This window comes from Crocodylus porosus, unplaced genomic scaffold (assembly GCF_001723895.1).
Source record: "Crocodylus porosus isolate Cpor-Errol unplaced genomic scaffold, CroPor_comp1, whole genome shotgun sequence".
NCBI lineage: Eukaryota > Metazoa > Chordata > Crocodylia > Crocodylidae > Crocodylus > Crocodylus porosus.
The window spans coordinates 36,351,573-36,364,694 of NW_017728931.1; the positions used below are offsets into that span (position 1 = coordinate 36,351,573).

Genomic DNA, 13,122 nt, shown 5'->3' on the forward strand with positions numbered 1-13,122 from the left:
GGTTTGGGAGACACCTTGTTTCCCCTAGCACCCTCTGGCATAACAAGGAATAACGGCCACAAGTTGTTGGAGAGTAGGTTTAGATTAGACATCCATAAGAACTACTTCACAGTCAGGGCGGCTAGGATCTGGAACCAACTTCCAAGGGAAGTGGTGCTGGCTCCTACCCTGGGGTTCTTTAAGAGGAGGCTAGCTGGAATCATTTGAGCCCAGTTTTTTCTCCTGCCCAGGCAGGGGGGTCAGACTTGAAGATCTACAAGTTCCCTTCCGACCCTACTTCTACGATTCTATGATTATGTGACTTGTGCCTCACTACAAGATTGTCTAGACTACATGCAAGACTGTTGTACAAAGGCATCTGCTTTCTGTTCAGGGCATTTTCTTAGGAGCCCTTTTAATAAGCTCTGTGCTGTGTTTGGGTTTGCTCATCTTCTGCGCCTATGGCTTTGCTCCCACAAAGAAGGCACAGAGGGACAGACTATCCCTCATCGCCTCTATCCTCAAGGCATTATTACTCTTTAGATAGACTGAAGCTGTGGGATCACCTCCAGCCAAAGAAGCTGTTACACAGTCACTACTCAAATCCACCTATATTGCAAAGCTCCTGGGGATTCTTCACAGGGAAGTTAACTCTTCGGGATGGAGTGTTTTGGGGGTGAATCCTCTGCTAATCCGAAGAGAGTTTAACGAGTAAAATAGCAAATGAACTTCCTTTGAAAAGAGCCACCTCTGTGTGAATCCAGCTGTGAATTTATATCTCCCAGGAGGAAGCCCTCTTCCTCTCGCTTTCTGTTAGAGAAAGGGAAGGCAACATGCATCTGACAATGAGGAGAGCAGCTCGCCTGTAAGGAGAATACGTCAGAACTAACCCAGTGCTTACATCTTGTCAACAGCCTGCCCCCATTCACCACAATGTCTCCTACATTAAAAAAGCCCCTCCTTTGAAAACAAATGAATCAGGACAGCCATGTCTAACCTTCCCCAAATCCTGTGAGCCAGAGCACAAGTCAGCTAGCTGTAGTGGCACGTCAGCTCTGTTCATGGCATAGGATCATGTGAGCTAGCTCATGAATGAGTGAGGGACGCATGAAATTCCTAAGACAAAAGCATGGGAAGGGAAAGAATGAAAGTGTACAGAAAAGGATGAATGAAGGAGAAAAAGGAAAGCATGAAACAATGAAAGCACTAAAGGCAAAATGCAACATTTAGAGGGCACGGAAGAAGGAACGCAGACTGCCTGGAAGAAAGAATGGGGACATTTCTTGTATTAAAAACATGTGTTAACCTGTTTTGTTTAGTGTAGTCCACGTACACGTGGGATGTGTTTGGAATTTGATGCACAGGCATTTGATACACAGGCTGGAATCAGGTCGGTGGTCTAGTGGCCACATGGTACAACACATGCTGGGATTCTAGCTCTAGACCCTTAGTCCTGGTCTGGCTGTGTAGAAGAGAATAGGCCACAACATGTTCTCTAGTAGCTCTGGTTGCCTGACTGCAAGTGTGCTGGGAATAGGCTCCAATGGGAGATCACTGATCCCCTTCTATCAGACATGCACTGGGAAGTCTGGTTGAGGAGGGAATGAGGGCATATGGTGCAATTTGCAGCTTGCCTACATGGGGACATTTACCAGTAGATTACGTTGCTAAATTCTCCTGGATAAATAAGTCCTTAGGCACATAGTCCTATGGACTTGTCCATGTAGAATAAGGTGCTTTTGAAAATCCTCCCCCATTCCTCCCAGCCTATTCAAAAACTTCCCTAGAAACTATTTAATTAATCATACTTTAGATAAAAGGAAATTAGATGAGAAACTTCATTGGATGAAAGGAAAGTGCAATGCCAGGCCTTGTAGGGACTCATGGAAGTCTTGCAATGGGAGCGCAGTGCACAAGTAACATACCAGACATCATGCACTATAAAGGTCTTTACACCTCTAGCTATGTAAGCTGTACTGTACATTCTTGTCACTTGCATCTGCCTGCATTTTCTGGACATATGTGGAAGAAGTCATGTTTTTAAAGGATGGTACAAAATGTATCTGCACAATTATCAACTCTTTACATGACTAAAGAAACAGGCATCGAGTGGTTCACCCCGTGTCAGCTAGAGGAACTTAAGAGCATTAAAATGTCCCTTGAAGCCAACAGGAGTTTCCTGAGTAAGGGCTTCATGCTGAGGCTGGAGTGTGACAGGGAAGTGAATGAGGGAGGCTGGAGACTTTCATGGTTGTTTTAAAGGCTCCCCTATTATTTATTTATTTGCCTGGGCTAATTTAACCTGCCTATGACAGGAACAACACTTAGAGTACACATTTCTGACATAAGTTTTCAAGCACTGTTTGTATAAACTACAGCTAAATTAACATAAGAATTTGCATAAATAATTGAGATACCTTTGAAACAACAAGGGGCTGGATTTCCAAAACCAGGCCTGTGTAATTTGTATGAGCAGCCATTACCACGGTGCACACAGTCAGAGTTGCTGTGTGTGATGATGTGTGTGCATTTAATGTCTACAGCCAGCACCAATGTGTTGTTTCTAGGGTGCATGGTACTGCTAGCAGCAATACCAATTCCTGTCCTCCATCCCCACAAGCACACATAACGAAGTGGCTGCTGCTTCTGCTAAGAGAAAGAGGGAGGGCATTTGTCCTGCTGGCTGCACTATAAACGTAGCATCTCTGTGCAGGCTGCAGACATGGAACACACTGATGCGCAGAGGCAACGAGCACGCTTAGAGTGGAACAATCACACAGGGCATCACTGGTGCTCTAACACTCTCGTATTACTACAGGAAGCGAGGGACTGGGATGAAGGAGAAAGATTCTGCTGTGGACTTGTGAGGCCAATTATCCTTTGATTTATAGCAGTGCAACTCCATTAACTTGAAGGGAAATGCTCTGCTTTACACTACTGAGCAGCGAGTTGGACTGATTTGATGTTGGGAAGGCACTTAGCTTTTCTGTGCCTCAGTTTTTCCCTTGTCTGTAAAATGGAGCTAAAGATACCCCATCCCCCTTGTTAAATGCAGTGAGACTCACCACTGAGAAATCCCACTGGAGCACTAACTGTGAGTGAGGGTGGCAGGGCCCAGGAACACTATCACACCAAGACACTTGTGTTATAATGAAAAACCCAGAGTATGTCATTTAAAAACACAACATCTACTATAGATTTGAACTGGGAGGCAGAGCCTGAGCTCTGCAGTAGGAACCCTTTGCATTGGCACACTGCTTGTTTTTCCAAGAGATGAAGACCCAGTGAGAGTGTAGGGAAAGCAGGAAGTTATCAAGATACTGCTATCACAACAGCCTCACTCCTTGTGCTGAGGCTGCACTGGGATATCAACAGAGAATCTGTCTGGAGATGCAGCCCACACATTATTTGCTGGAGGAAGAACGAATTACTTTTATTTGTGCTCTCAATATGAAAATATTTGAGAGAACATGCATTTCAGTTATGAACAGATCAATATACGGCATATACCCAGTATATTAAAAGCAGGCAGAATCAATGCCAGGTACCAACAGAAACAAAATAACCCTGATGTACAAAAGAGAGAAGCCTTAATGTTCAGATCCAAGTTTGGAGCCTGATTTTACCAAAGTTCATGGGACACTGGATTTGAGTTTCCACTCCACTGTACCCTATATGAAACATGGGGGTCAACATTCATGGTTCAGGGGTTCAGACCTACCTACGATTTACAACAAGATACTTAGTACAACCTTTCAAACCTCATGGAAGGAAACCTCCTCAGAGAATGATGGCACAAGGTAATAGAGGAAACTTGTCTGAGGCCCTAATCCTGTCAGCAGTGAGCATCTCCTGAGACAAGGTGCTAAGTGACCTTGTCAACCACTGGCTTGATTGTCAGAGGGGTGGGGCTCCTTTGTTCCTAATGCTGTTCATCTCAGATGTCAGGTTTGCCATAGTGCAGAAACTAGTGTTGTATCTAAATGCAAACCACGCTCTCTCTTCTTATCCCTCACTTGTAGGACAAAAGGTTGTTCAGAGCTAAGGAAGAAGTAAGTCACCTGGGCCGACTGGGAAGGGGCAAGCACTCTGGTTGAGAATCACTGAATTTCCTAGCCCTACTGCTCAAAGGCCTAGCAAGGCTTAATGTCAGATTGGTAATAATCCTGAAGACTATGATGGGGAGGAGGGCATGAATGGCCAGAGCCTGGCTCTGGAAGAGCATTGTGGCAGCAGGATTCTGAAGGATGAAGCATAAGCCTGACAGAAGGGGAACGTGCTGTCTGAGAGACAGATTGCTCACAGAAACAAGAAAGAGCGGAGATCAGTGAAGCCTAGCAGGATTCAGTACCTGAGGAGGAAATGCAGGGAGCCAGGGGTTCAACAGGACAAGTGAGCAGAACTCAGTAGGAACAGGTGGTTAACCATGATGGTAACCTGGGGGTGGGGCTGGTCCTGGGCAGCTGCTGAAATGGGCATGTTATCCTGCTTTCTGGGAATGCAATAAGCCATTTCTAGAGTCACCTGACCAAGGATCTCAGTGCACTTCAGAAACACCAACAGATTCAGACTCGTGATTTATCATCCCCTTAAAAAATGGAGGCTAAACCATGTGCTCCAGTAGTGACAGTCAGTGGCAGAGGCAGGAAGAGAACAAGTCACCCTATCCATAATGATAGGATGGTATGCCCTGTGCCCTGGTCTCCACTAAAACTTTCCAAAAAGTGCCTCAGGGTATTCCTCTAATATATGAAAGAACCATGGGCTCTGATCTTCCTCTTGCTCACCCCAGACTTACACCCTTGAAAGCCTTTGCACCAGTGCAAACTTAGAAATAAGCCTGGTGCTATTGTACTTGGCCCAGCCAGAAGAGCCCTGGGGAAGGAGGAGCTGGGAGACAAGGACAACAGTTTCAAGTCACTGGGCTGAAGATGGCATGGGGGCTGTGCTGAGTCCAGTGGGGAGAGGGAATGAAGATGAGGGGACACACTCACAGAGGGGGAGGAGTGGGCAGGAGGGAGTGGGGCCCATTCAATCAAAAGGTGAGAGAAGATGGGAAGGGGAGGGCAGGGCTGTGGAGAAGGGAGGGGAGGGACAGCTTCACTTACTCCAAGACATCCCTGTTGAACTGTTTCTTGCTGTTGCCCAGGAATTCACCAATCATCTGGCGGCTGAGTCCCTTGCGCTGGAGCAGAAAGTGTGCCACCCCGATGGGCGTATCTGGGATGAAGCCCCGGGAGATCAGGAACTGGATCCCTTTGTCTGGATTTCTGGAAGGGAAGGACACAAGCGGTGAGTCTGGATGCTCTTTTCAGGGCTCCATTGCCTCTGCCTCATCAGCTCTCACCTCGCAGCAATGTGATGAAAGTTCCCCTGGGACAGCCAGTCTGTCTAACTCTCCTCCCATTAAAGTGGATCCAAGTCACCAGCCAGGTGGTGGGCAGGAGTGAAGTCAGTATTCAGGGGAGAAATCTCTTGAGTCCTGCTGTGTTAGAGGTTAAGGAAGTGGAACTGGTTCTGATGATAATACCCCTGGAAACTCCCATGGTACCTGTCTTGCCAGTGTGCCACCCTGTAGCGTAACCTGCACAGTTCTGGAGGGATTGACCGAACTGTGAGAACCCACCAACGGTGACACACATGGGACATAACCTCCCCCACTCCTCAGGCCAGACTGACTTGGACTGGTCCTGTCAGTTCCCTATCTGATAACAATGACAGGCAGGGCCTGCATGAGCTCCCTGTCAATGAAAAGCGAGCAAAGGAACAGACCGCCACACCTGCCATTAATACTTAGCCTTCCTGCTGCCCAGAAACACCAACCACCTTCACCTATCCCCCTTTATGCTAGAGCCTCCCCTTCCATTGGAGACATGAGGCTCTGCTGCAAATAGCTCATGAGACTGAACTAGCACCTGGAACAGCAAGCTGAATGCCTACCCATCTCCTCATGACTGCCTTTCTTCTCCAGCAGGACTGCCTCTCAAAGGCCCTTGTCGTCCACAACTCTCCAGAGAATGTGGGTGCCCACCCTCACATTCCTCCAGGTCTAAACCTTTCAAGCCTGACTTTGATCCTGAGCACTGGAGAAGCCACTCCCAAGGACTCCCGTGAGTTACATTATGTGAGTTCAGAATCATCTCTCTTTTATTCCTTATCCTATGGAGCACATGGGAAAAAAATATTACATCAGGGTGGGATCAGAGGTGCTTTGGACATGCTTATATGGAGAAGTGGCTGCAAAGCATGCATTAGCACAGACATCAGCAGCCCGTGGAACATCAGTAGGTCCAGCATGTACAAGAGCAGGTCTGTACTGCAGAGGAGTGGATGGGATAACAAATTAATTGGCTGTGGGTTACCCCACCAAGATGACAAGGATGAAATCCTGGGTTCCCTCCTTTAGAAGTCAACAGGAATTTTGCTGTTAACCTCTATGGGGATAGGATTTCATCCCACCATGCTGCAGCCAAGAGGTGATAGAAGAAGGTGGTACATAAAGGGGCTCAGAAGACACCACAACTCTACAGAAAGTGGGTAGATAGGGATGAATAAATACAGGTGGGCTGAACTCCTCTGAGAGTGGCTAAATCAGGTTGAGTTTGGACTGAGATTGAACTAATACCCCCCGCCCCATACAAATGGGCTGCCTATACACGAGCTTCTTGGTGTTCTAATTAGAACATGTTGGAGCAGACTCAATTAATCAAGACTGTTCCCTGTCCCTCTTTCCCCCTGTCTGTCCTCCTTTCTTTCCATTCAGTGAGATGCAAAGTTTTCTTATGGTGGTATCTGTTATTGGATCAACTGCATAATTGGGATAGTTAGATTCGTTAAATGGAGTTAGAATTATGCAGTTGGTCCAATAAAGGATGCCACTCTAAGAAAGCCTTGCCTCTTGCATAATTCCTGGACCATTATGGCTACAACATCACTCTACTGTTTCTATTCAGTGACACTTTCTCTTTCAGCTAAGCCTGGTGCTGACTGGTCTCATTACTTTTATCCCAGGAGGTTCTAGGGGGTATAACTTCTCTTTCATCTCATCCCATCTTTCTTCTGTTGTTCTTCCCTTTATTAACCATCTCAGGGTGAAGTCTGTATGTACTACGTGTGCAAGTGCATGTATGTGTGTATGCATGTGCATGCATGGGTGCATATGCATATGTATGTGTGAGAGTGTATTTATGCAGATATGGGGATCTGAGCATGCTCCTCTATCTGAAAGTGCCTCTCCATCTGTGTTTGTCTGAGCATAGCTGTGCCTGCCCACGTAAATGCATTTATGTCTGAGTGAGCTTTTCTCTCAGAATGAGTGTGTGTTTTTGCAAGCCTGACTGTCTCAGTAAGTCTTTTGCTGTTCATGTTTGTCTCTGTCTGCGTACAGAACTCTCCATGACATGCGTCTCTGAGTGCTTTTTATGCTTCTGCATGTGTTTATGTGCCAGTGCAATTCTGTGGATACATGTAAGAGGGTGTAGGTGAATGCCTCTGAGATCGTGTGCTGTTTTGTGTGTGTCCGTCCCAGGTATGTTTCTGTGTCCATGTCTGGGTTTCTCTGAGTGGCTGTGTTTGTGTGTCCTGCATGTGCCTGAGCATATGTGCAGGAGTGTGCCTGTCTTTATTTTGCATATATGGATGGGCACACAGGAGGTTCTCTTTCTGTCCCTTCTCCCTCACCCCCTTTGGCAGGCTGGCGGTTATGATGCTCTCTAGCAGATCGTGCTCATGCTGTCAGTCAGAGGCACAGCAGAATTAGCAAATGCTGGGATGATTTCCAGATTCCTCATGAGTCTCTTATCCAGGCTGCTGAGAGACAGGAAGGAGTGCCCCATTTCTGTCATGAGTCCCTTGTTGGGGGAATTCTGCAAAGGCTTAATGAACAAATTTGCACAAGCATTCTCCCTGGGGGAGGAAGCATAATGCATGGTTATGTGGGTGTGCTTGATTCCCCACTGACTTCTACTGCTCAGATCTACCAGCTGAGTAGGGATTTTTGTGAGCCACTTACACAAATCTAGAATGGGACAGCATGCCCAAGAGTTGCTCATTCTGCTTAGGAGAGTCTCACGGGGCAGAAAAAGTACATGGACCTGAAGGCATGAACACAATAAATTGGGGAATGTGATTGTCCCAAGGGAATGACAGCAACTCAGCCCATTAATAATGCACATAGGAGTTCTATAATGTCTGCCAATGAAAACCTAGGTTGGCTCAACCCATCAAGGGCTGCTTAACATGACTGGAATACGGAGTAAAAATGCAGCAACTGTGCCACCCCTCAGGACTCATCTTGGAGTCCAGCACGTGTTGAAGAGGTGCAGCAAGTGCAGCTGCAAATGCATGTCAGGAGCACATCAGTAGGAAAGCACAAGAAAGCTTAGTGCCAGAGGCTGATCACTACTACGTTGTTGTGAATCCAGAGTAACTCCATTGGAGTCAATGGCTTTATTCCAGATTCACTCCAGTGTTGCTTAGAGATGACTATGGCTATGTGAGTGAAACAAGTCCCAGGGCTGGATGCAGTGATATAGACAGCAGCATGGTGCAGGAAAAGCTATAAACAGCAGGCATGTAAGTTAAAGTAGCTGAGCTCCCACCAGCCCCACTTAAAAATATGCAACACAATTCCTAGCACTCCGTGGGCTATAAATGCAATATAATACAATGTTTGTGCATACACGTCCCACTGACTAAGAGGAACTTTCTGACTGCTTTTGCCAGAGGCTGAGCTTGTTTACCCCAAAATCCTAGTAGGTGAAATGCACATTGCTTTAGCACAGTCGCTGCATTCCTGCTACCTGCCCCCCTTTATATAACCCCAGATGTATATCTGACACCACTGCTGATATCATTTCTGAACATTTTCCTTTATGTTCAAAGAAGCTAAGCATGACTGGTCTGTGCTGTGGGATTCCTACAGTCCTCCTGGCTTTCCCTCTGCCTACGCTGCTAGCCGCCCACACACAAAAAGAGCTATTAGAGCAAGGCTATATAATGCAAGGCTCTCCACTTCAGGAATTCCACCCCCTCACTGTGAAGCATGGACCATTTAAGGTGCTGCTGTAAAAATGTAATCAGTATATTCCCAGAGGACTGCTTAATGAAAACATGGCTGGGGGACTAATGGCAGAGGGAGGAACAGGTAACAAAGAGGAGCCTTTCTCTTCTAAGCCAGGTCGCTGGTGACCAACAACTGATGCTGTTTGGTGAAATGGGTTTGTTGGTCTCCTTCCGGTTCCCAGTGGTTAGGTGTCCACATTACAAAACCTACTAGTCCAAATGGTTGCTTTGCTGGAAGTGTCAACTGTGAGACCAAGGACTGGATGGGTGACAGACATATACTAGACTCTGCCATCTCAGTCCTAATAGGGTCAGGCTTGGGGCACACTCCTATGTCTCTGGTGAAGAAACTTATCCTATTGCCTCCCTTGCAGTTTCTGTTCTAGGGATAAAGAGAAGACTCTGCTCTCCAGAGGTGACAAATCAGCATCTTTCCCTCTCTCTAGTTAATGTTTTCCCAAGAAAAAACAGACCATGACAGGTGATTGGGAGACAATTTCTTAAACTGATCACCAGGGAGTGCTGGGTATGGCCAGGAAATTGTGCTTCTGCCTTCTCAGTTATCACAAAATTCCTAGTGATACAGAGTCTCTAAAGTGATGTGGTGAACCTGGGTCAGCGAGTAAAAAAACACTGCAGCCCTGCTTTCCAAAACAGTCAAGGAGCTGCTGATTCATCATGTATGCATGTGCAAACTGAATGTAGGAGGAATTGGATAAAGCATTTCCAGCCTTGCTTTTTCATCACCTCAGTTCACCTGTCAGCCCCATGCATGACACAAGCCAGAGGAAGATGTGGGCATGTCCGAGAATACTGAACGCTTAACTTGCACAGACATGAGCACTGAGTCCATCTCCAGGAGAACACGTGTCCAGAACCAGACACATCTGAGGCTCATCTTGGTGAAACATCCATATAGACCTGGAACTTCCTTCTGCATAACCAGACTCGTGAGCCCCACATCTGCCTCTGGTGTCCATCCTCTCTGTGTTCCCATCTCCAAGAAGTAGCCAAGCAAAACAACTTTGGCAGAATATATTCCATCAATCCCATCTCAGGTAAACTGTCCCCTTCCTCCTCTCTAAGCCCCAGCTCTAACATCACCAGGACCACATGCAAAATGCCCTTTTAGATCAGGGCAAAGACCAGTGTTTCTGAGGTTTACTTCAGTCAGGAGAGCCTCACCAAGGCTCTCAAGCCCAAAACCCCTGACAAAAACTCAACCTCCTTCAATGCAAATCCAGATTACAGGGGATGTGACCCTTCGCATTACCTTTTCTAACTCTAGTCTTGAAGTTGCTTTGCCTTTGCTTTCACACCTACAGCTTTATTCACAGGACATCAACCTCAGATGTGTGAGAGACTGAGATGACTAAATTGGGTCTGTCAGGTTTAAAATTCTACCCACACTGCTGAAAGGGAAGCAGTAGCAGCAGAAACATTAACCCTGTGCTAGCTAAACTCCTCTTAGGCAAAAGGTCTGGGTCCAGTTCATACTGAGAGAAGCTCTGCACTGAGTAACCAGGACTTGGGGTCCATTCTCAGCTAAGCATCTTCCGTTATTAGGCTCAAGGGAGGAAGAACCCTGGGTCCTTCCTTGTCTGAACAATTACCAGGATTCAATATTCAGCATCCTGAATGGTACCCTTGAAGCAACGGGTTCACTTCCCAGGTACAGGGGAACAGTGGGATGGCAATTCGAGGGCCCAAGTTCAGACCCTAGTGGACAAAACATCTGAATGTAAACTAGGTATCTGTATTCAGTCTCCAAGGAATCTAACCCGTGAACACAAAAGTATTACACCAGGGATGATTCCAGTCCAAGGGCCTTTCAAAGCCTATTGTCACCATTAATGAAGAAAGTTGTGAGGGATTAAAAGATTTAGTTCCATTAGCCACTTACATGTTAAAGAGATTCAGCCCAATGCGGTAGAGCCGCTTCCTCATGGTGTCCGTGGAAAGCGTGGGGGACTTGCAGCTGGCTGGGTTCTCACAGTGATACCGTGGGAGGCTCAGAATCATGGCTTGCAGCGCTTCCTTAGAAGAGACTTCGGACGCCGACTTGGCTGATGTGGAAGTGCTGCTGCTGCTCAGCTGCTCCGAGTTGTCTGCATTTTCAGACTCTGAGCCCTTGCTCTGCCCAGTCTCATTGTTAGAGTCAAACTGGAGTTTCTGCACCATCATTTGTCCTTGCTCTGGTCCCCCTCCCTCCACCCCATTGGTGTTGACGTTCACCTCGGTGAAGGTGTGACTGTTCTGGAGGATCCTGGGTTCAGGTAACCCCTCCTGGGCAGCCGGAGTCTCTTTGTCCTCTCTTTCCCCCTCCCCTGGGCTTTCTTCAATTTTGGCTGCTTGAGAGAGCCCTGCCTGAGTGTTGCTGCTGAGACAGTTTGCCATGGACACCGAGGTAGATGACGAGACAGAGATGTTCTTGTTGTCAATCTGGACTGTGACATCCCGGAAGGCCATCATGAGGGTGCTGCTGCTCTTAGGCAAAGTGTCTGGCAGCAAACCCTCCTCCTTCTCTTTGTCCTTTAATTCAGCTTCCAAGTCCTGGTTTGGCTGCATCGAACTTGCGCTGAAGGTCTCTCTGATCTGGTATGAACTGCCATCTTGAAGGGAACACATGGTCTTCAAGCTCCAGGTACTTAGGGCATCATCAATGGATTTAGCCAGGGACTGGACCTGTTCTGTGAAAGAGTCCTCGAGTTCAGTCAGTGCCCCACTTATGGTGGCTGGTAAAGAAGGGGACCTCACCAAGGGGATGCCCACAAAGTTGTACCCTTCCACCAGCGCTTTCTCAGCAGAGAAGCTCTCCGAGTTCTGGACCCGGACCTTCCTTAGTGAGATGCGCCGGGGCATGCGGCTCTCCAGCAGGGAGTTCCGAATCTTCTCAAAGTTTTTGCTGAGCTGGTACTGGCGGAAGGCCGTCTGGATGGTGCAGGCTGCTCTGCGAGAGACCAGGTGGCCTCCGTATTTGTGCTCTAGCATTTCGATCTGAAACACACAAAAACAAAGCTTTTTAATTGACTTCTGAAGGCCTTTCACGACCCCAATTTCTAGACTGATTAGTAAGTAATGACAACAAGAGGAGCTTCTAATATTGCATTAGACTTTTTTTTTCTGAACTGCTGTGCCCTAGAAATACCTGCTTGGAGTTGAACAAAATGAGCTCCCTCCTAGCAGCGGTGTCATGGCAATGCTGGTGAGAGCAGGGGCAGGATGGTCTTCCTGAGGAGTGCCTTGGAAATACGAGGGTGGGTAAAAGCAGCATGAGCTTTCTTCCAACAATGCTCTATCAGAGTCTGCTGAGGGCTCAGCATTATGAGCTGCCGTACTGTGCTGCCCTCACAGTGAGACTCTAGTGTAAAATTCTTCAGAATAAAGGCTGGTCGATGCTATATGGTACCCCAGTAGTGTGCATCTCCAAACAGAAGTGGGCTAGCAATGCTAAGCATGGTTGCTTGCCTAGAGCCCTTGTCTCAGACCCACTTTAAGGCTTATATTCCCTCCTCCATCATAGGTGGTGGGGGAAAGAGATACTGTTTAGAAAAAGGAATAGGTCAGGAATTGTTACAATGGAATAAGGCTCAAATGCCAACTATGGGCCTGATCCTATGAGCTGTTTACTGACCTCAGCCTTCACTGATGCCACTGTGTGTTAACTGTGCTCAGCGTCTCCCAAGGGGCACTCAGGTTCTCAAGCCAGTATATAAGTTCTGTCCTTAACCCCAGCATAATTTGCCTTTTTTCAAAGAACAAAAACCAACTCAAATGGTAAAAGATTCTTTGTTTGAAGAGTTGAGTAGTAATTTTGATTTTAAAGGTTGAGAAAAGATATTAAAAATAAACAGCGAGAGGGTCTAGACTGAAGTGCTACTAGAGCTGCTAAGGATATGGAAACGTGCACGCATGCATGCACACACGCACACACACACATACAGTTAAGAGATATTTCAACATTACTCAGAGCAGCAGTTATCATGCCTACCTGGGCAGTTCATTATGGTCATTTCTGCCACAATGTAGCCAATTCTCACATGAACTTTGTGTTGTTTCCTATTCCCAACCCCCACCCAC

General features: G+C 47.0%; 1 protein-coding gene across 5 annotated transcripts in view; it reads right to left on the reverse strand.

Moving 5' to 3' along the window:
• IQSEC3 (IQ motif and Sec7 domain 3) overlaps positions 1–13,122 on the reverse strand; it is a 147,588-nt gene that overhangs the window by 23,456 nt on the left and 111,010 nt on the right. For all 5 annotated transcript variants that reach the window (XM_019544593.1, XM_019544592.1, XM_019544596.1 and 2 more), the window contains 2 exons: positions 10,946–12,039; positions 5,088–5,249 (listed from right to left, as the gene is read on the reverse strand). In XM_019544593.1, coding sequence (XP_019400138.1) covers positions 5,088–5,249; positions 10,946–12,033 — 1,250 coding nt within the window. In that variant the 5' untranslated portion in view covers positions 12,034–12,039. The remainder of the gene's footprint in view (positions 1–5,087; positions 5,250–10,945; positions 12,040–13,122) is intronic.